This window comes from Oenanthe melanoleuca, chromosome 6 (genome assembly GCF_029582105.1).
Source record: "Oenanthe melanoleuca isolate GR-GAL-2019-014 chromosome 6, OMel1.0, whole genome shotgun sequence".
Classification (NCBI taxonomy): domain Eukaryota; kingdom Metazoa; phylum Chordata; class Aves; order Passeriformes; family Muscicapidae; genus Oenanthe; species Oenanthe melanoleuca.
The window spans coordinates 22,142,794-22,164,183 of NC_079340.1; the positions used below are offsets into that span (position 1 = coordinate 22,142,794).

At 57.0% G+C, this 21,390-nt stretch overlaps 1 protein-coding gene and 1 long non-coding RNA gene across 2 annotated transcripts; one reads left to right on the top strand and one right to left on the bottom strand.

The window, feature by feature from the left end:
• The first annotated feature begins 2,047 nt into the window (after positions 1–2,047).
• On the top strand, positions 2,048–12,018 carry LOC130254979 (uncharacterized). The gene is made up of 3 exons (XR_008840841.1): positions 2,048–2,129; positions 3,446–3,615; positions 11,616–12,018. It is a non-coding gene; the product is annotated as an uncharacterized LOC130254979 (long non-coding RNA).
• A 1,103-nt stretch (positions 12,019–13,121) lies between these two features.
• On the bottom strand, positions 13,122–20,934 carry LOC130254752 (solute carrier family 2, facilitated glucose transporter member 5-like). Its single transcript, XM_056494692.1, is given in 13 exon segments — positions 13,122–13,688; positions 13,900–14,027; positions 15,503–15,578; positions 16,358–16,459; positions 17,608–17,718; positions 17,842–18,029; positions 18,350–18,482; positions 18,563–18,708; positions 18,932–19,056; positions 19,137–19,297; positions 19,748–19,846; positions 20,724–20,879; positions 20,881–20,934. Coding segments are annotated over 13 exon segments (1,719 nt in total). The 3' UTR covers positions 13,122–13,448.
• Between the last annotated feature and the right edge of the window lie 456 nt (positions 20,935–21,390).

The following is a 21,390-nucleotide window of genomic DNA, read 5'->3' on the forward strand; positions in this document are numbered from 1 at the left end:
CCCCCGTCGGAGCAGGCAGGGAAATGAATATGAATTTATCATGATTAGGTGAACTCAGCAGGGAGAGCGGGAGAGAGAGGGGAGGCAGGGAGGGGGCGGGTGAAGATGGATCTGTGCAATAAAATTAAATAAGGGCACCAAATAGAGTCACTTCTCACGCACTCGCCCGCCCTCCCGTGTGCAGGGCCTCTCCTGCCTCCCGCGCTTCTCTGGCTTTGCTGATTTCTCTCTTTCCTCGAATTTATGAGGCCAATTATGAAGATGAGGTTGGAAGTTCTCAGAAGTTCACTAAATGCAAAGTGTGGTCCCTGCTGTTCCCATCAAATTAATTAACCAAGCGCTATTGATGGCCGGGGTGACGTCGGTGCGGTGTGGAGCGGGAGGGACGGGATGCTGGGCTGTAACTGAGGAAGCCTGGCTGGAGAAGGCCTGGGGAAAGAGCTCCCTGCAGGGCATCCTCAGGGCCAGTGGGTGCAGAGTGAGAGCCCTGCCTGGGCAGCCAGTGGGCAACAGGACCAAGGACTGCAGCAGGGCATGCACCAGGTCCTGGAGTGATGGTTTGTATTGCAGTCCCTGTTTCCAGCAGTTTCCTCTGTCAGGAATAAGATTCAGCTGGGTGATGGCAGAGCTGCCCTGATGGGAACATGGCATGGATACATGGCAGGATGCTGGACCATGTTCTGTAGAGGATACCATGGTAGTGTCTTGTGGTCTGCATGAGCCTGTGGCTGCAGGAGCAAAGCCAGGAATCAGTTCCCTCTCAGAATCATCCCCCCCACCTGGTGAAGGGATTGTGATCCCAATCCCATGGGAGTGGTCTGCACAGGGGCTTCATGCTTGGTAGACAAGTGACTTTTCCTATGGCTCAGCAGTGATGGTGCAGCTGGGACAGACCTATTGCCACCTTCCCTTGCTCCCTGAGTCCCAGCAGCCCTACCTGCCTCAGTTTCCCTGCCTGGGCTACAGGAAACAGCCTGCCTGGTAGGATCTCATGAACAGAATGTCCTGATCCTACAGAGCCTTGGCCACCCCTAACCTCTGTGTGAAGCTGCCCAGCTCTGTGCAGGGCTCAGGGTGCCAGTGAGTGCCTTTGCCAGGGGCAGCAGCCACGTGCCTGGATCACACTGGCTCTCATGTGCCTGGCTGTGTTGGTGTCATGTCACCCCCTTCTGGGGAATGTGTTTTGGGGGGACTGTCTCCAACATGCCTGCCTACTCTGTCCCATGGTTCTCTCACTGCAGGGAAGGTGCTGCAGGGCTGCTGCAGTGTGGGGGTTGTGAGTCCCCAAGCTGCTCAGGTCCAGGTCAGAGACTGGGCACAGGGCTCCTCCTTCTGCCTGGGGCAAGGTCACTCAGAGCAGTTTGTAGTTGCCCAGGTTAAATCTCAGCACTGGCTGTGCTCCAGCAAATGCTTGAGGTTGTAAAAGGATTCCCCCATACTGAGGCCCTGGCTAAAACCCGGGATGTCTCTGCATGCCACAATGGGCACTCTGTGCCTCAGTTTCCCTCCTTGCATTTCCTGAGGCTGTTTTTCCTTTGGGCAGGGTCTATATTTCTCTGGGTGCAAATAACATCCCACTTCCTGAGCATCCTTGGTAGCATTTAGTGGCTGTGAGTTGTGGCCAAGTAAAGAGTCAGTCCTCACCCCCAAGCCAGCCTTTTTTTCACACCAAATACATGTGCCAAATAAGGCTCTGTGTTGCACCATGCTGGCATAGGGACCTTCCTCCACAGTGCCATGGACTTCTGACTTAAATCCTTTTGCAGTTGCTGGCCAAGCAAATGAGCTTGTTCAAGGGGTGAAAGAAGCAGTCTGTCCTTAGACCAGAGATCTCACAGAGGCAAATAAATGCAGAGGGCCAGATCTGAGCATCCCTGCACGTGTCTAGCTCCTGGCACGGCTCTGGCTGCGTGTCTCCACCATTCCAGCTCCTGCTTCTCTTTGCTGGCTCCACTCCTGTCCTGGTGATCAATTGGCTCTGGTTGGGCTGGAAAACAGCACAAACAGAGGCATTTACAAACCTGCTGTCTCTCCAACAGGGCCATAACTCAGGCTCCCCGTCACCGTGGGGAATGGGAGGCAGGAGCTCCTTCTTTGGTGGCAGCAGCACCAACATTATTCCTCTCATGGTAAATGTGTTACTTGGGTATAATTTACCTGCTTATGTCAAGTTTTTAAAAGAAACAGACTAGCTGCTGAGCAGCTCCTGACACTTGCAATGTGCATGGCATGAACACATGTCTACCCAGAGAAAATAAATCACCCAAGCTGAAAGGACCAGTTTGTAAATGCCTGCACTTTGGAGCTGCAGTCTCGGCGTGGAGTCCCTGGTGTCTAGTACTGAGGCTGAGATCTTGGCACAGTCCATCCCTCCGTGGGGTCTCCAGGGTTGCAGCCTCCAGCTGGTCCTGGCCAGGCTGCACCGGGGGCTGCTCGGGCTGGGTGTCCCCCTCTCCCAGTGCTGGGAGCATCCTCTGCCCGCAGCCCTTCTCCAGGTGCGCGGATCGGGGGCGTGTGGCAGGTGCTGGTGCCGGTGCGCTGTGGTCCGTGGTTGAACACCTTGCTGGGGACCCAGGGCGGCTGCGATGCTGCTCGGGCAGCCGCGGTCCTCGCCGGCAGCAGAGGGAGCTGGAGGACCGGGGATGGCATCGCGGGCCGGCAGAAGGAGGCTGGGCTGGGCTGGGCTGGGCTCTGCTGGGCCGGGCCAGGCAGCTCAGGGAGCCCCATGGCAAGAGAGAGACCCCTCTTGACCCAGACCCTCCCCGAGCAGGGCAGCGGGAGGTGCCCCAGCCTGCCGACTGTCCCCTCAGCCCCGTGGGGTCACCTCTCAGACACATCACCCCTGTGGGCACCCAGCTCTGTGGTGGGCACCTCCTCAGCTGGCCCTCAATCCCCTCTCTGGGCTTTTAGGGTCTCAGCCCTGCTGTTTCATTCTGGGGAGCCTCTCTCTGGCACAGTCCCTTGTCCCCTCTCTGTGACACGGTGCTTCCCACCACCCTGAGGACCTGCTGGTGGGACAGCAAGGTCTGCAGGAAGCCTGGCTGGGTATGATGGGGTTAAGGCCTCCATCCCTGGGAAGCATCCCAGGGCCAAGGTAGCTGGGTCCTACAGCACGGGGTGGGCACTTGTCACTGCCATCCCTGAGCCTCCTTGCCCGTAGGGAGCTGATTTATGTCTGGGCCAGCCTGCACTGACCTCCTGCTTGGGCTCAGGCATTATAACTAATGGCAGGTCAGTGAGCTACAGCTAAAGTGAAGTGGCTGGTATGGGTCAGGGAGGAGGGGTGCAGAACTGGGGGTGCTGAGGATCCCTGTTCCAATGGCACAGCTGCTGGAGCAGTGAACAGCAGGGGTGAAGCAGCTGTAGCTCCAGTATAACCCCTCCAGCTCATCCCCTGCTCCTGAGCTCTCTTTCTGACCATGCTGTCCTTCTGTTTTAATCACAGGATGTTCTGGTATCAAGCCTGGAGAGGTGGCTCCTTGCTGTGGGGGAAACTGAGGCATACATGGACTGATGGTTTCATGAACATCACAGCAGAGCCAGGGAGGGCACCAGATACCTGAGCCCAGCTCCTGCCCAGGACTCGGGGTGAGGAACCAGGAGGACCTGATGCAGGTACAGCAGAGGGCAATGCCACAGTTGGTGGCCTGAAATGTCCCCTTTGGTCTGTTGCTCTCACCTTCTGCTCGATCCATGAGCCTTAGGGTGCAGAAATGTCCTGTGGGGGGTACTCCCCTCCTGTTCCCTCCTGACAGAATTACCTCCAGGTCCCAGACCCCCAGTGCACATGGACCCTGTCTCACTCAGTCCCACCACAGCATGCTCCCTGTTTGTTTTGGCAATTAGCCCTGTTTGTTTTCCCAGCTGGACTGGATAACCAGCCCAGCATCCAGGCAGGCTGTGGGAGCTGAGCTTGGGGACAGCTATATCAGCTGCCACCCCAATCCCTGCCTACTCCAACTGCTGAGGTGAGACCTGGACATGGCTGTAAACCTGGATATTCATGTATCCAGCAGACAGCTGCTCCACATCCTAGGATGATGCCAGCCCGACCTTCCAGCCTAGGTGGTCTCAGTGGGTTGAGAGGAGCCCTTGGGGGTGCAATAAAACACACCCAATGTCATTCCTGGCCACACACTGAGCTCCACTGTGCAGCAGGAAGAGAGAACGTTTTTGCTGGCACCCTGCCTTTGTTCTCTCCTTAGGAAGGGAGAGAACAGCAAAACATATCTGAGTAAGACATTAGGACTTTCCCAGGGATAAACCAGATCTGCCTGCCAGCCTGTGCTGGGACAGGCTCATTTTTGGTGGACAGTACAGCCAAGGGCTGGGGTGTGCAGGCTGCCAACCTCCTGTCTGGGCAAGCAGAGCTCTGTGAGCACTGCCTGGCCATCCCACAGGTGCAGTGGATCTGTCACAGTCCTGCCAGGCTCCTGCTGCTGGTCACAAACTGGAGGGTGTGCTGGTGTCCAGACTGACACTTGTGCTTTCCAACTGGTAGCACACATTTCTGCTCCCAAGGAATGTTACTGACTTTGCTAGGCTGGAGGCAGAGCTCCCATCCTTCTAAGTACCCCTTCCCAGCAGTTTGCCACATCCTCCACAGGACACCAATGCAGGTTGCATTTGCAATGTTACAGGGGTGATTTATCTTTTTTAGGGTCCTTCTTAGGGCTAAGCTGGGTTCAGACAGCAGCAGCTTGAGGCCAGTACTTCAGCATCACCCTTGAGCACTGGTCTCTGACAGCTCCAGGTGCAGCATCCAAAGCTCATCCCAGCTGGGGAAGCAAGTCCCCTGGTTGAACCTGCTGTAAAAACAGGAACTTGGTATATTCCCAGCTGGCTCTCAGCAAAAGTGATTTGTTTAAAATAATTTCCATGGCCTCTGCACTCTCCTGCAGGATCCAGGAGAGCAGGCTTAATCTAGGCTGCTAGGCAGCACCAGAGGCTGAGTTTCATCCAGCAGAAGCTGTTGGAAGACTTTGCTCAGGTCTCACTCTAAATAGGTCTAAAATTAGATCTGGGATGCAAAGGTTGATGAGCAACAGATAGGTGAGTCTGGCTTCAGATTAGCAGCTTTTACAACAGAGCTGGGATGCTCCCACTGACAATGGTTGCCATTTGGGATCAGTTTTGCTCCAGCAATATTTCAAGTTTGTCAAAACCCCTTTGAAGGCCTGGGCAGGTGAAAAGAGCATGGGGAGCTGTAAATAAATTTGAGCCTTAAAAAACTTCCTGAAATGACTAATAAATCCCCCAGGACATGACAGGAATCATTCAAGGATCCTTCCTGAAGAAACTTAGCTCTCCATTGAAAAGGAAAAATAATTCCACAAGCATGTTCAGAGCAGCACAATGTGGTTCCCAGGCAGAGAGTAGTGTCCAAGCCTCCTTCTCCATCACCCAAGGACAGTGACATTTCCTGACAGGTCCCTCTGCCACTTGCTCCCCATACCTTGCTGTGTTCTGCTAGGAATTAAGATGTATGGCACAAAGCCAAACAAACTGAGAACCTGAGCCTACAGACTGCCTGCCATGAGGTAAATACACGCTGGGTGTGGCCAGGACCTGCAGCAGGAGATGCTGCTCTGTGCCATCCTGTGGGATGTAGAGTGTGTGTGGGGCTGCATCCTCTTTTCACCACCCTCATCAGGTCTGGTGAGGGCTGGAGTTTGCCCAGACCTTCCCTGCATATAGAAAAGATGGGAAAACTCCATCAGAGTGGTCCTCAGCACATCTGCAAGGTGCAGTCAGGGGTAGATCCTGCCCCACAGAAGGGCCCTGGTGGCAGTGCCACTGCTCCTCTCTCAGGAGCTGGACTGGAGGCACTGTTAGGTGACTCCACAGCCCTCTGAGACACCCCACAAGTCTGATTCACATCTGTGAGTGCTCTTCAGACCTCCAGGGAGAGGACAGGGAGGCAGCTGTCACTGCACGTCTCTTTGTGCCACGTGAGAACACCCAGGGAGGCTGGGGATGTGGGGTTGGCAGAGATGGAGATGGAGATGGAGATGGAGATGGAGACCAGACCGACCTCCTTGCAGGGGAGCTGGGAGGGGGTGAGGGGCGTGCAGGCAGCTGGGTGGCAGTGGGGAGGTGTGGGGACAGTGGGAAAGGGCCGGCCTGCCCAGTCTGGGCTCCCCAGCCGGGTTTGGGGTGTTTATCCCCACTGTGTGCCCGCGGAGGGGCTGACTCCTCCTTTCCCCCACCTTGCTGGCAGCTGTGGTGGCGTCCTTGTCACCAAGGGCACAGCCGTGGTGTGCTCACTGGGTACAGACACACAGAACTGCAGGGACTGACCCCCTCACACAGCTGCCCTCTCCCTCTCCTGTCCCAAAGCAAGTCTCTGCCCCCCAGGGACCCCTGCTGAGCACCCCCTCTGTCCCCACGGGCCCGGCGGTCAGTGCTGGTGTCCCTGCTCCAGCAGGGTGACACGGTGACACCCTCTGTGCGCGCAGCGCTCCCCCCGCCGCTCGCACGCTGCAGCAGATGGTGGAGGTGACATTTGTCTCCGAGTGACGCGTTTGACGGTGGCCGTGTCCCCCCTCCTCCCCTCGCCCTGGAGGGGGAACCTTGAGCCCACCTGGCAGAGGCAAGATGGGCAGCACAGGCCGAGGGGTCCCCACCCCCCGGACATCTGCGCTTGTGGTCCATCTGCATCCCCACCCAAACCTCCCCGGGGCTCGGGGACACCCGGCAGCTGGGGACATCGTCCCTGCGGGCCAGTGCCCGTCACCGTGGGGCGTTGGAGCGGGGGACTAGGTGGGAGCCGGGCACCAGGGACTCCTGTTCATTCTCCGTTTTCTGCCTTAATTAGAACCCGGAGAGACCAGGCGAAATCGCATTAGCGCGGGGCCCCGGTGCGCTGAGCCATCCATCTTTTTTTATTACAGCGTAATGGGGCTGCTCGCGAGGCGCCGTGCGATTTGTCACAGGCCTCGTTCCCTGATAACGGGCATTTGTCATCACTTTCTTCCCGTGTTAATGTCATCATCGGCGAGCTGACAGGCAGACCCGTTGAGGGAGCGCTGGCGACAGACCACATCCGTCAACCTAATATTTCCATGGCTGTGGGGATCAGCCGGGCTGCGAACACACATTAAAGCGCTTATGAGGGGAGGGGAAAAGGAAGGAAAAAAAAAAAAAAAAAAGGGTTGTCATTAATTAAAACGTTAGTGCGAGGGTGTGAGGGTGTGAGCGGGCGGCGCTGCGAGCGGGCGGGGGGCGAGGGGCAGCGCGGCTGCGGCGCGGTGCCCTTTTAACAGAGCTCGCATCAGCTCCTGAAACCCATTTAAAAGATATTTGGGGCTGGGGAATCAGCGGTGAGCACGGTGGAAAGGTCATTGTTAATAAGGGAGAGCGCAGGGGAGGGCGCAGGCTTGGCCAGCGGAGGATGGAGATTGCCATCCCTGGAGCGGGGGCGTGTGTCCCACCGGGAGCGCTTGAGCCGCTTCTGCCGGGGAGTGAGAGGCCCCAAAGCTTCGTGGCAGAGGGATGAGGCAGGGAGAAGGGAACCCTGCAGTGGGGTTGTGCCACGGCTGGCCAAGGGCAGAGTGGGGTGTGGGATGGGCTGTGGGGCTGTGACCCCTGCAAACAGGAGTTTGGGACAGCGCTCTGCAGCTGCAAAAGAGCTTCTGACAGAGCTCCAGAGGGTCAAACCTGAGATGTCCCCGCTAAGCAACCAGTGAGGAGACCTGCCCTGGTCCTGAGGTCATTCAGTGACAAGGGGGCTCAGGTCCCCAGCCCAGGATGTGTGGCTGTTGCCATGGAAATGGGTGGTGGTGACTGGGAGGAGCAGGTGTGTGGTATCTTGGGTTTTCCTGGCAGTGGGAGTTTGTTTTCTGTACTTTTCTGGGGTTCCTGTGTCATACAGAACAGGAAGGCTTGGTTGGATGGTTTTTTTGTTGTTTGGTTGCTTTTTTTTATTTTATTTTTTTTTTTTTTTGGTTGGTTGGTTTTTTTTAATAGGGTTTTTGAGGATTTGACAATGGACATCTCAGTCAGATCTATCCAGCTCCCATGATGTACTGGCACAACCCCGATTTGCACTGCAAAAGACAACTCCAAGAGTTCTTACACAAATGAGACCAAAGATGCTGCTTCCTCTGCTCAAATCCCATCCTCAGATTCCCTGGAAAAGCCCCAATATTCCTGACCTGTGGCTGGACACAGGGCTAGAAGAGCAGGCCGTGGCAGGCGTGGGCAGTGCTGAAACCCTGCTGGGTGCAGACAGGGGCTCAGGGTTTGAAAATGTGGCTGCACTGAGCCTTCATCCCCCTGTCCCCCATCCCAGGGATGGTCAAGGGCAGCCTGTGAAGGGGAACATGTGCCACAGTCCAGGAAAGCTCATGACTTTCATTGTTTTTCCCATTTTTCTTCTCTTCTGTCATTCCTCGTTCCAGTCACAGGCTCTGTGCATGGGAAAATCCGGTTTGGGATGAGGTGTGGGGTGTTTTTAGAGATCTGGGTCCTTTATGTGCATGCGCACAAACACACTCTCCCGCACACACATCCCCATTGTTACATAATTTCTGCAAGTGCACCCCAGACTTTGGCTCACTGGTGAGCACTGAGGATAGGCACAGGTTTTCTCCAGGTGCTGATGGGGAAACTGAGGCATGGAGCAAGGATTTACAGTCCTCATCCACTCTGTGGATCATCCACATCAAACAGGTCATCCCATCACCGGCAGCATCCAACAAGTCTGCAGACATCAGGGAAAAGGTGTGCAGGAAATTTTCTCAGGCCTGCCCAGCAGTGGGCAGGGTCCCAGCCCTGTGACATCCCCAACACCCCCGGCAGCAAACCCTGCCACCAAACCTCCCTGCACTGCATCTCCCCGCCATAAATCACTGCCCTGCATTGGCCGAGGACCTTTTAAAAAGGATTTATTAGGGGGGATTTAAGCGCAGGCAGCGGTGGGGTTTCATAAATCGAAAGGCAATAGCGCCGGTGGTCACCGGGCCGCTCGGGGGGACACCCCGGCTCCCCCCGCTGCCCGCCCCGCCCGGCTCCTCCCGGCACCGCCGCTCCCCGTCCTCCCGCCTGCGAGCGTGGAAAATCCCCAGACAGGGAGTGTAAATGCTTGTTCTTTGTAAATGAAGAACATAATTAACATTAAATTAAGGTAATACAAATGAAGACAACACAGAGCCTGACAGGATGAGTGTTTGGGGAGGCAGTAGAGAGAAGTGATTCATATTTTTAATTTACTGTACAAATAGACTAGCAGGGCTGGGGGGAAAAGGGCCATCCAAGTGGAGTGGGGATTTTTTTTTTTCCCACTGTTGTTTTGCTGTGCTTTAAGCACACAATGACTATTAAAGTCAACTGCCCATATAATAGGACATCTCCTACATGACTGCTCTCTGAGAGGCAGCTTGCTGTAGCAATAAATTCTGGGGGTGCCATCTGCTGGTGTGCACCCTGAGCCGGGCACCCTCGCTCTGGCCACCCTGCTCCTGGCACCCCACGGCTGCTGCAGAGACCTGCAGAGCATCACACGGGCATCCACACAGAACTACTGTATTTCTCATAGGGGAAGAAACACTTCCCCCACCCAACTGTAAGTATTTTTCATTATATATATTATTTTTTCTGAGGTTGAGTGGGTATTGTTGATTCCGGGGAAACATTTTAGGCTTTTAAAAGATATGAATCACTGTTCTCCATCCTTCTGAAGTGCTGGGTTTCAGCTGTGTGCCTGTTACCCAGAACACAGTAAAAAATCCCACCCAATTGTGATTTTTACCTGCAGAAAAACTGTTGATCAGAGTCCATGAGAACTGCAGGCTGGACCTGGCTCTGCACTTTAAGATGAGACTGTGGTTTCAGCCTGAGGAGGCCCTGCTGAGGGATCCAGGAGGGAGCCAGACTTATCATAGCATGAAAGTGTCTATGGGGCTGTGACACCTTAAAGGAGCAGACCTACTCTGTGTCTGTGTCCCTGGGAAACTCCTGACACCATCAGGCAAATGAAAAACAAAAGAAGGTGCCAAGAGGACCCATTCTGTAATGAAATCACTCTCCCCTGGCAGAAGATGCCCTGGAATGGTCCTGAAAGATTGCTCTGCTATATCAAAACAGGAGAGGAATTTTTCACCACTTGGGGAGATTGGGGGGCAGGGGAGTGTCCTAATTTTGGAATTTTGGGCATCCCATCTTTTCCCTCTGGGTGACTTGTATCCTGGCAGTTATTACTGTGAGCAGTGCTCATGGGCCCAGGGCAGCCACTTGGCCAACTTGCCCTTGAACACTTCCAGGGATCCACAGCTTCTCTGGCAACCTGTGCCAGTGCCTTACCACTCTCACAGTTAATCTGTCTCCAATATCTGATCTAAACCTGCTTTATGTCAGTTTTAACAATTCTCTCTTGTCCTATCACTACATGCCCTTGTACCAAGTCCTCCCCAGTTTCTTGCAGCCCCTTTATCCAGTGAAACCTCTCCAGATCCTTCTCCAGGCTAAACAACCTCAGCCATCTCAGCCTGTCTTCATAGGAGAGGTTCTCCAGCACTGAGCATCTTCATGGCCTCCTCTGGCCTTGTCCATGTCCTTCCTGTGCTGAGGACCCCAGAGGTGGATGCAGTATTCCAGCTGGGAATCACTGGAGTGTACTAGAGGGACAAAATGCCTTGATCTGCTGGTCACACCTCTTGTGATGCAGCCCAGGATATGATTGGCTTCCTGGGCTGCAGGCATGGACTGCAGGGTCATGTCAAGCCTCTCATCCACCTCCAAGTCCCTGAATCAGTCCCCAGACCCCTCAAATACATCCAGGGCCCAGGCTGCAAACACAGGGTCTATTCACAAACCCAGCTGACCCCAGGCAATGCTCCCTGTGTCCAGCTCCCTTCTCCCATGGCTGCAAACTGGAAGCATGGACAACCTTAGTGAGACAAGGGGCAGGGACAAATTCTGCACCAACAGGGTGCTGCCCCAGCACCACTTTTTCCATGTGGAGTAAGAGAGAAGGTGGAGCACACAGGAACTACCTCAGCCAAAACTGGTGGAGCCTCTGCAGCCAGGTGGGATTTGTGGGGAGTGAAGGCATCCCCAGTGCAGTGACAGGGACAGTTTGCTGTTAGAACACCTGGTGAAACCAGTGCAAGAAGGCTTGGTGGTCCCTAGGATCCATCCTGCTGGAGCCCATCTCTGCTGGAGCCGTAGGGACTGAGGGCACTGGCAGGGTGTGAATGCTCTGTGGCTTGTCTGACCATGGTCTGCAGCCAGCTGTGGCCTCAGCAATCCCCAGTGACTGCACAGGGACACCAGGGTGTGTCCAGCAAGCCTTAATCAGCTTTCCAGTTGGGATGTGACCATTCACCTAGAGCCAAAGACTGTCCATGAGGACCCCCATTCAAAGCATCTGGAGAGCTCAAACCAGGGTCTTCTCTCCCATTCCCCATTGCCCTGGGCTCTCCAGAGCCCCAGCCCTCCATGTGAATACCTCAGCTCTTGAACCCACCCACCCTTTAGCACTGGGCACACCAGGAGGAGGCACTTGTGCACTTGGAGAAAGCCACCTTCATCTTTGTTTCTCCAAACCTTAAGAGGATCAGCAGCATTTCCAGGTGTCCAGTAATTTCTCAGACTCTTCTTTGCACCTTCTCCAGTCTTTCAAGGTCTGCTTGGACACTGCCAGAGAATACAGCCTTATGCTCACCAGACAGAACCAGTGCTTTTGGAGGCCTTGGTCCAGGGAGCTGGATTTCGACGTGGGGAACCAGATTTCGACGTGGGGAACCATCTTTGGACATGGAAAAACAGCTCAGAGCTCACCCAGCCATATCCTTCCTGACAAGCCTGCAGTGGAGCAGCTGGGAAAGCCTCCCTGGCAAGACAAGCAGAGAGGAAGCCCAGATCCCTCTTTTGCAAGAGAACCAGGTCAGTGGCATGGGAAAGTCTGAACTACAACTCCCCAAAAAAAGCCTTGCCCCAACAGCCTCAGAAAAAACTGATGAGTTGCCAGTGTTCCATGAGCGTGGGGGTTCCTCACCCCCAGGCCCTGATGGAAAAGAGGGTGGACATGTCCTTTGACATGGTACCCTCAAATGAGTACCCAGGAACAAATGCATCCCAAAGGCACCACAGAATTTCACCAGTGACCTCCAGTCTTTGGAAACAGGGCACTTCTGGCACTGGTGGCATCCAAAACCCTGACAGAAATGGGTCCTGACCCCACATTTCCCAGGTCTGCCCCATCTCACTGGCCACTTAGGGCAGTCCTTGGCCAAAGAGCAATATTCCAAATCCTTGGCTGTGCCAGGACCCCAGGAATGGGGGGGCTGGTGCCAGGGGGGCCATTACCTCCGACATGGAGGGCAGGGGGCATCCTCCAAGCTGCCCCACATGCTGGGTGGGAGAGATAGATAAATACCAGAATAAATAAATACAAGTGGCAAAGAGGCCTGAAATGATGCTGTCGTTTGCTGGGAATGAGAGACACAAGTGTAATTTAGGTTTTGATATTATCAAAGTCTCGCTGCTCTAAAACAGCAGGGCACTCAGTGCCTCATTAATAAAGGATAAACTTGGAGTCTATTTACAATGCACTTTTTGGGGTTATTTACACTCCATTATACATATGTAATGCTGCACATATTTACCGCTCTGTTCTCTGCCGAGAGCAGCCGGCTGGGGGGAGGAGGAGTGGGAAGGATGGGAATGATGCTAGGGGCTGTGACCCTGCCTTGAGTGATGTCCCCTAAACAGCCCAAGGTGCACGAGAGCCCCAAGCTGCTGGCTGAGGATGGACAGGACAGGACCAGGCACTGGGGCCCAGTACAGCCCAGTCCCTGTCCCTGTCCCCACAGTCCAGCACCCACACACACCCAGAGGGGCCCTGAGGCTGTGCCAAGGGCTGCAGGAAGGGTGGGCTCCTCACTAAGTGACCACCACAGCTCAGAGCTGCTCCATGTCCCTTATGCAACAGCCTCCAGCTTTGCATGACCAACTTGGGGTGAGATTAAAGAGCCTGGGTTCCATCCTGACCACCCTGCCTAGAAAATGTGGGGTAACTTTGACCTTTCCAATCAGTCACAGTGGGGAGGAGGACAAGCCCCTCTTCCCATTCTGCTTTTCCCTGGTCCTGGAGAGGCACCCACCCATTCCAGCACACTCTTGCTTGCTGCAATTCCAGGCTAAACAATGGCTCTGGTGGCAATGCTCTTTATTAAATAGCTCATGCCAGAAGCTCTTGCAAGGTCCCACACCCAGGAACAATGAGAACCCCCTGCCTCAGGAGGTCCCCTTGGCTCTGTGGGGACATCTCTTCCAGCATGGGGGTCATGCCCAGCAGTCAGTGCAACCTTGGTGCACCAATGGGGCTCATCCTGGGGGCAGATTGTGCCGTGGAGAGATGTCCTGGGAGAACCAGAGATTACCAGTGTGGAACAAATTGGCCCCCACATCCTAGCCCAGCCCTTCCTCCACCATCCCCACTCAGGTCAGGGCAGGCTGGAGCCTGAGCCCTCCAGGGAGCTGCTCTCCAAGGTCCCATAGCCATCGAGCTTCATCATGCTGATGAGATGGGCTGGGGCGGAGAGGACGGAGCGGCGCGCGGCGAAGATGTGGCTGATCTCCATGAAGGTTTTGTTCTTGGTCTCAGGGATGACAAGGTAGACGTACAGGGCCACCAGCAGGCAGACACCACAGAAAACCAGGTAGCAAAAGGCGCCAGCTGACATCTGGGGACAAGAGCAGGGTGAAGCAGAGCCAGGCACTGCCAAACTGGGCATGGCACCGGGCAGTGTCCCCTCCCTTCACCTGCCCTGGGCTGGCTCTGTCCAGCACTGAGCTGAGCCAACAGCACGGCCATCCCTGCTTGGCACCCCATCCTGGGAGAGCAGCAGGGCTCTCCCATTCCCTCCATCTCCCAGGGCCCCTCTGAAGTGGTACCTGCAGGAAGGGGAAGATGAAGCCGACGGTGAAGTTGCAGAGCCAGTTGAGGGAGCCCCCCACAATGTAGGCAGCCGGGCGGTGCGACTGCATGAAGAGCTCAGCTGTCATCAGGAAGGGGACACCGGCTGCAGAGGGAGGGGACACACCAAGGCTGTGGGGCACAGGCTGACACAAGTACCCCTGGGGTCAGCAGGGTCTGCCCACCTCAGTCCTGTGGCCAAAGGGCAGGAGCCCAGTGAGAGCCATGGCTCAAACTGGTGGTGCTGGGAGAGCTGGAGGAGACAGGGAGTGTGGTGGAACAGTGTCCTACCCTTGGTCTCCCTTGGGATATGTCTTGGGGGGTGGGTGATATCCCCCTGACATCCCACACTGGCACATGCTGGGCCAAGTTCCATGACTGGGAAGTTTCAGATTGAGTCAAAATAAAGGTGGAACATTTCATGTGGATCCTTGTTTTCCAAAAATGTTTCTAAATGCTGATATATTAAATCTCACAGAGATCACAGGCATAGAGAAACATCTTCCTGGCACCCTCCATAAGGCACTTTCCAGACTCCCTTGATCAAAACAGTTTAGAAAACTTCCTTCTGTCAATCAGCTTCTGTTGCCACTGTGGATGATTCAGGGAGGAAAGAAGCAACCACTTTTCTGAGCATCAGAATCTCCCAGAGCACACAGAAATGCCATTTTCCAACCTGATTTTCCCATGTATAGTGAAAAAACCCAGAATGGGTTTCCCAAGCCAACTTGTAAGTGGTCTGAAAACTGGACACAGATTGTGGCTATTTCTTCTAGAAGTATTTAGCCTCTCCAGCCAAATGTCACTGAGCCAGAAGTTCTGGGTCCCAGGATTGTCCCTTGTTGGGGGGCAGGATCTGAGGTCCAGAGTACGTTCCAAGACACACAGGAATCTGACAAGGGATTGTATTTGACATGGTGACATGCCTGGGGTCCCCACCTGCCTGGAACAGAGCTGGCTGGACGTCTCCATAAATGCAGGGAAAAGATGAACCAAAAAACAAGTGTAAGAAGTGAGGGAGGACTGGATCCCCTGATGGACTCTTACTCACAGCTCGCCCAGAACAGAGATATATATTTTTTTTTGTTTTAAAACTCCTATTCATCATTGTTTGTGAACAATGAGCCATTAAAATCCTAATTAAAGATGTAATTACAGTGAATAAAGTCTGGGCTGAGGATGAATTATAGATCTGTTAAGAGCTCTGCTAATACATCAACTGGGTAAACCAGTCCAGGTTTCACTCCTGGCTGTTGGAGCCTGCACTTGATTAGGGGCAGGATGATTCTCACCAGCTGCACTGATAGGAGGGGTGACACCTCCACAGAGCTCTGGGGAAGGCTGCCAGGGCTTTCACTCTGCTTCCTCCTGGAGCATGGCCCAGGAGGAGCAGGTAGAGTGTGCCCTGGGGATGTGTGGGGCTGTGGGGTGTGGTGGGGTTTCACTTGGAGGTACAGCATATAAACCAGGGCTGACCACGGGGACAGGGCCAAGGCTCAGGTCCTGTCACCTGCCTGCAAACCCCCCTGGTCTCTGGAGCTCCCATTGCCACCCCATGGACTCAGATTGCCCCAGACCCACCTGGTCCCATGCAGAAACCAGCGATGATGCCGACCACACAGGCGACGCTGACGTAGCGCATCCAGGGCAGGGCAGCCTGCGGGGACACGGGGCTGGGGGAGCTGGGGGAGCTGCAGGGGCTGGGGGAGCTGGGGGAGCTGCAGGGGCTGGGGGTGATGGGGGAGCTGCAGGGGGAGCTGGGGGAGCTGCTGGGGCTGGGGGAGCTGGGGGAGCTGCTGGGGCTGGGGGAGCTGCTGGGGCTGGGGGAGCTGCAGGGGGAGCTAGGGGAGCTGCAGGGGGAACTGGGGGAGCTGCTGGGGCTGGGGGAGCTGCAGGGGGAGCTGGGGGAGCTGCAGGGGGAGCTGGGGGAGCTGCAGGGGGAGCTGGGGGAGCTGCTGGGGCTGGGGGAGCTGCAGGGGCTGGAACTGAGCTTCACACCCAGCACCCCTGGGACACAGCTCCATGCCTGACCTCAGCTTGGTGCTGACTCTTGGGGACAGTGGCCACACATTGGTGAGATGCAGACAAGCAGTGGTGGTTTGGGGTAAAGCTGGTGGGGTCAGCCCCAGCCAAGCCCAGCAGCTCATGATGTTGCAGTACCCCCCTGCCCTGGCATTCCACACCTGCCTCCCTGGGAACAACTAATTCTGAAAAAAAGCTACCAGAAGTAGCAGGATTTTTCTCATATGGATTTGTGCTTTTTTTGTTGTTCTTGGTGCTAAATTTACCTTCTTTTTAATTTTGAAGGGAAAACATGATTTAGAAGAGCCAGCTCACCTCTCATTTCCATGCACAGTCCTTCCCCCAGGATTCTACCCATCCCTCCACTCCCAAGCCCCAGGTGGTGTCCTGGGGGTGGCAGTGGCCAGGGCCTACCTGCAGCAGCAGGGAGATGGTGATGCCAGCTGAGCAGACACCCATGGCACAGAAGCCGGTGATGATGAGGGGCCGCCTGCCCACCCTCTCAATTGTGAAGCACTGCCAGGAGAGAGCAGACACCGACAGGGGGTTGGGGAGCTCCAAGGTGGATGGGATCACCCCTGAACCTCAGATCCAGCTGAAGGTGGGAGGAAGCTCCGGGTGGCACCTGGGGATCGGGGGCAGCCCCAGCTCAGAGTTCCAGGGTTGGGGCTGGGGCATGGAAAGTGCCAGGGGTGAGCATGCATGGGGCAGGAGATGGGGCCCACAGAGCAGGGGCTGGGGTCCAGGGTTGGGGCTGGAAGCCACATCAGTGCCAGGTGGAGGTTCTGGGGCACGGGGTGTTTGTGGGGCAGTGGGCAAAGCAGGGTGTAGGCAGGCAGAGCAGCAGCAGTGGGAGCAAGCAGGGTATTGACAGCAGAACAAATGCCTGTAATTTTATAACCAATCTCAGCATGTCCATCGGGGGCCATTTGTGGGGCTGCTCCCAAGCAATCTGGCTCTATGCTGGGCGACTGCTGGGGGCTGGGACACCCCCACAGACAGGGGAGGGGAGAAGGGGGTACCCTTCAGAGAGGCAGGGGACCCCACTCTGCTCTGGATTGGGCTATGGGAGAGGGGAGCAGCCCCCACTCACTCTCTGCTTTCTGGGAGCAGCCACCCCCATCCATCTCTGTAATTGTCAGGGAGCAGATTTAGTGCCGGGTGGCTTGGGCTGGCCCTGGGTGACACTTGCAGATGGGACAAGGGCCATAAATCTGCCTGGCCCAGTGCTAACTCTCCAGCTAAATGAGGGCTGGCTGGGGGGGCAGGCTGCTAGCCTGGGGCCAGGCCAGTGCTTGGCTGGGGGCGGGGGAAATGGGGACACATGGGGCTCTGCTAACAGAGGGACAATGAAAGCAAGAGCCAGAAGGAACTTCTAGTCCCCTCCATCATCTCCAACCTGCTCTTTGCCTGCCATCTCTACCCAACCTCCCTGCTAGCCTAAAATCATCCCACCACTCCTAGATGTGACTCCTAAATTGAACCTGTCTCATCCCATCTCCCACCCCATCAGTTCCATGCCAAATACTTTGCCCCCAGAAAAGGGGCTGTGCTGTGGCACAGATTGTATCTGGGGGTCCCCCCTGTTTGATGGTGCTGGGAGCTGGCAAGAGGGCTCTGGCATGGAAGGGCTGTGTCCATCTGTCCATCTGTCCCTCACTCACCCCGATCAGCCCGGCAACGACCTCGATGGCGCCGGTGCCCATGGTGGTGTAGGGGATCTGGGACACGGGGATCCCGGCGTTCTCGAAGATGGTGTTGGTGTAAAACCAGATCTGCCGGGGGGGGACACAGCATGAGCTGGGGGATGGAGCCACGGGGCACTCGAGGAAATGAGCTGCCAGGTCTCAGCTCAGCGTCCAGAGCCGTGTCTGGGGCCAGGGCCGTGCGGGGCTTACGGCGTCGATCCCCGAGAGCTGCATGCCGGCGTTCAGCACCGCCACCGAGAGCGTCTGCCAGCGCACCGAGCGCTCCCGCAGCAGCTGCCGCACGGACACCGTCTCCATGGAGGAGAGCGCCCGCTGCTCCTCCCTCATCTCCTCCAGCACATCCTGCACGTCGCGCGTCCCCAGGAACCGGTGCAGCGCTGTGGGGAGAGGGGGGCCGAGGACACGTGTCCCCAGCACGGGGTGGATGCTCACAGGGTAGGGCCTTGGCTCTACCCCGGCCCATCCTCCCCAGCAGCCTCCCTAAGGGCCTCAGCATCCATGGGAAATGGGGAAAAGCCTCACACCACAGTGCTGGCACCATGGAAATGCTGTGGCACAGCCAGGTGGGACAGAAGGGTTGAACCATCAGGACTGCAGTGGGCTGTCAGGTATGGGTATGGAAGAGTGCCATGAGGATGCACCTTGGAGAAGCACCCAGCACCTTCCAGAGCCAGTCTCCCCCAGGATATCCCCTCACCTTTGGTGGCCCCACAGACATCGTTTCTCTCTATCAGCAGGTACCGAGGGCTCTCAGGGAAGCAATGCAGCAGCAGGAGCTGGAGGGAGGCAGGAACAACCACCACTGACAGGAAAAGGGGCCAGAACCTGTCCTGAGAGGAGTTGAAATGGGATGTGTCATGGGGAGGGCAGAGCAGTGCCCAGCATGTGTGGGCTGGGGTATTGTGCTCACCTTGCCCAGCAGCTCTGGGAGGCCCAGGACCTGGGCAGTGAAAACCCCCAGACAGATGAAGATGCTGGGCATGAGGCCCAGGAATCCCCGCAGGTTCTTGGGAGCGATTTCTCCAAGGTAGAGGGGCACCACACTGAGACAGATACCTGGGGATGGCAGAGGCAGTAGGGAGCAGGGTACCAAGCCAGACCCTTGGTCTATCTCCACCCATACCCAGCATCATCCAGAGTGGGGACCCCACGGCCTTGGAGGTGGCCCTGGCTGTACCAAAAACCCCTCCACAGAGCCTGTGGGGAATATGAAGCCTTCTCCATCCCCCTAGGAATGGCTGTAGGGGACTGGGCCGTGAGGAAGGGCTGAAGCACCCACCTGAGTGCAGCCCCGTGATGGCGCGGCCGATGATCACCATCTCGGGGGACCCCAGCTCCCGGCTGAAGCCCATGAAGCCGCCGGCCAGCAGGACGAGGAGAGCGCTGCGGCTCAGAGCTCCGTTCCTGGCGGGCACAAGCAGCAGGGCAGCTCCTCCAGCCCCACCCCAGCTCCAGGCCCCCCGGCCCATGGGTGACACCCTTACCTGCCGTACTGCTCCACCAGCAGCCCCACCAGCAAGGAGCCCAGCAGCCCGCCCAGGGCGAAGATGGAGACGGTCAGGGCGTAGAGGAGGGTCAGGGGGCCGGGGGCCAGCCCGTGCCCGAAGCGCTGGGACCACGTGGCATTGTAGAAAGCCTTTATGTGCTGCAGGGCAGAGACACACACAGGCACCGGGTGTGTGGGCAGAAAGGGGCAGACAAGGGAAGACAGGGTCCATAGAGACAATATCACGGGTTTAACAGCATTAGAGGAGATGCAGGGCAGAACATGTTTGGGGATGGCTGGGATGTGCTGCTCAGGAAGTCTCAGCACCTGAGATGAGTCACCTAAGGATGACTTATAGATACTACAGACAGCACCCAAGCTGGAGCAGGGAGGTTGTGGCCAGCTTTCCAGGCCCTCCTTTCTCAGGGACCAGTTTGGTGTACATGAGCATGGACTCTGATGTCTCTCCTATGCCATTCCTCTCTGGGTGACTGCCCAAGGAAAATGCCAGTGTTTTGATGTGGGGCTTCTGGACAGCTGTCCCTCCACCCTCCAGGGGAGGAATACAGAGCTGTTTTTCCTGCTCCCAGAGAGCTGCCCATCCCTTACCTCTGCCGGTGAGTTCACCACAGCAAGGTTGTAGCCATAGAGCATGGAGGAGCCGAAGGACACCAGAAGGGTGACAGACAGCAGGGGGAAGGTGAGATGCTGGGAAAGAGGAGGAAGGATCAGTACAGCCCTGGCCAGCAGAGCCAGGAGCCAAGGTGTCACAAACTGCCCCTTTTCCAGTAGGGATGACCCTGGCCCAGAGCAAAGACCCCAGTGCAATGGAACTGTGTGTTGAGCACTGCTACCTGCCAGTGCCCAGCACCCAGCCCAGCTGATCCAGCCTCCTCGTGGCTGTCTTGTGGCCGTGGTGTAAGGTTTTTTACCGTGGCCATGACCCAGCCTGGGTAATCTGGGCACCTCTTCCCCCAGCTGGGAGGGGGAGCAGATGGAAAGGGTCAGGTGGAGAAAGGAGGGACACCCATCCCAGTACCTCAAGGGTGCAGCTGAGTGGTGCTGGCAACACCATTGTAAGGTCCCCGTGGAAGGTGCCAGCCCACCCAAAACACCACATGGCCCCACCTCCCAAACCCTCGTCCCCTCCAGCACCTTCGTGTCCCGCTCCTGCTGCTGGGGGCCCTCAGCGCGGGCAGCCGGTGGCTGCGGGGGAACAGCCCCCTGCAGCTCCGACCCAGCCCAGCCCAGGATCGGGGTGCTCGGGAACACTCAGAGCCCCCCAGCTGCAGGGACAGCCCTGGTGCTGCCCCCCGGAGCAGAGAATGTCCCCGGAGCTCGGGGCTGGCTCCCCCGGACAGCCCCGCTGCCCAGCGCCCACCGCCCGGCCCCCCGCAGCACCCGCACGGTAGCCGGACCCGCAGCACCCAGCGGCTCCCGGCTCACGCACAGCAAATCCCCGTAATCCCACCAGGAATCCCAAGCCGGGAAAGAGGGGAGGGGCTGTCAGGCCGAGGGGTGTCAGGGACACCGTGAGGCAGAGGGGAGCGGGATGGGGAGCCCTCCCGGCCCGCAAGGAGCTCACCCCAGCGATGTCCCCGCCGGGCCCTTTCCCGAGGGGCGGCGCGGGGCTGCAGGCGGAGCGCGGGGAGCGAGGAGGAGGAGAAGGCGAGGAAGGCAGCCCCGGTCCGGCGGCCCGGCTGCTCTCTCCCATTTTTAGATAGGAGAAGGAGGGGGTGAGGGAGGGGAAGGCAGGGCAGGGCAGGGCAGGGCAGCCCCGCGCCCCCGGGGCTCATTGGAGGCTCCGGAGCGGCCGGAGGAGGAGTCCGGGAGCAGGGGCAGCACCTCCGGGCTGCTCAGCCCGCTGAGGGGTCACGGCCCAGCCCGGGGGCAGAGGAACCACCGGCGGGATGCTCTGCCACTGCTGAGAGCTCTCGCATTCCTCTAAACGGGAGTGACCCCGGGAACCGCAAGCGGGAAAATATCTCTGCACCATCCCCGAGGCTCCGAAGGGGCGGCCCCGCATCACCCGACAGCCCCAACAGCTCCGGCCTCCCTCCCACCGTGGGTGGATGAGCTCCATCCCCCCCTCGGGAAAGCCTGGCAGCCCACGGCCACGGCTCGAGGCAGCCGGACACGGAGGGACGCAGCCCCGGAGAGAAGAGATCAGCTCATGGCTGCTCAGAGGAATCCAATTTTGCTGCGGCCAGGAGCTGCCTCCCCTGCTGCTAATGAAGTGCCTTTAATTAGCA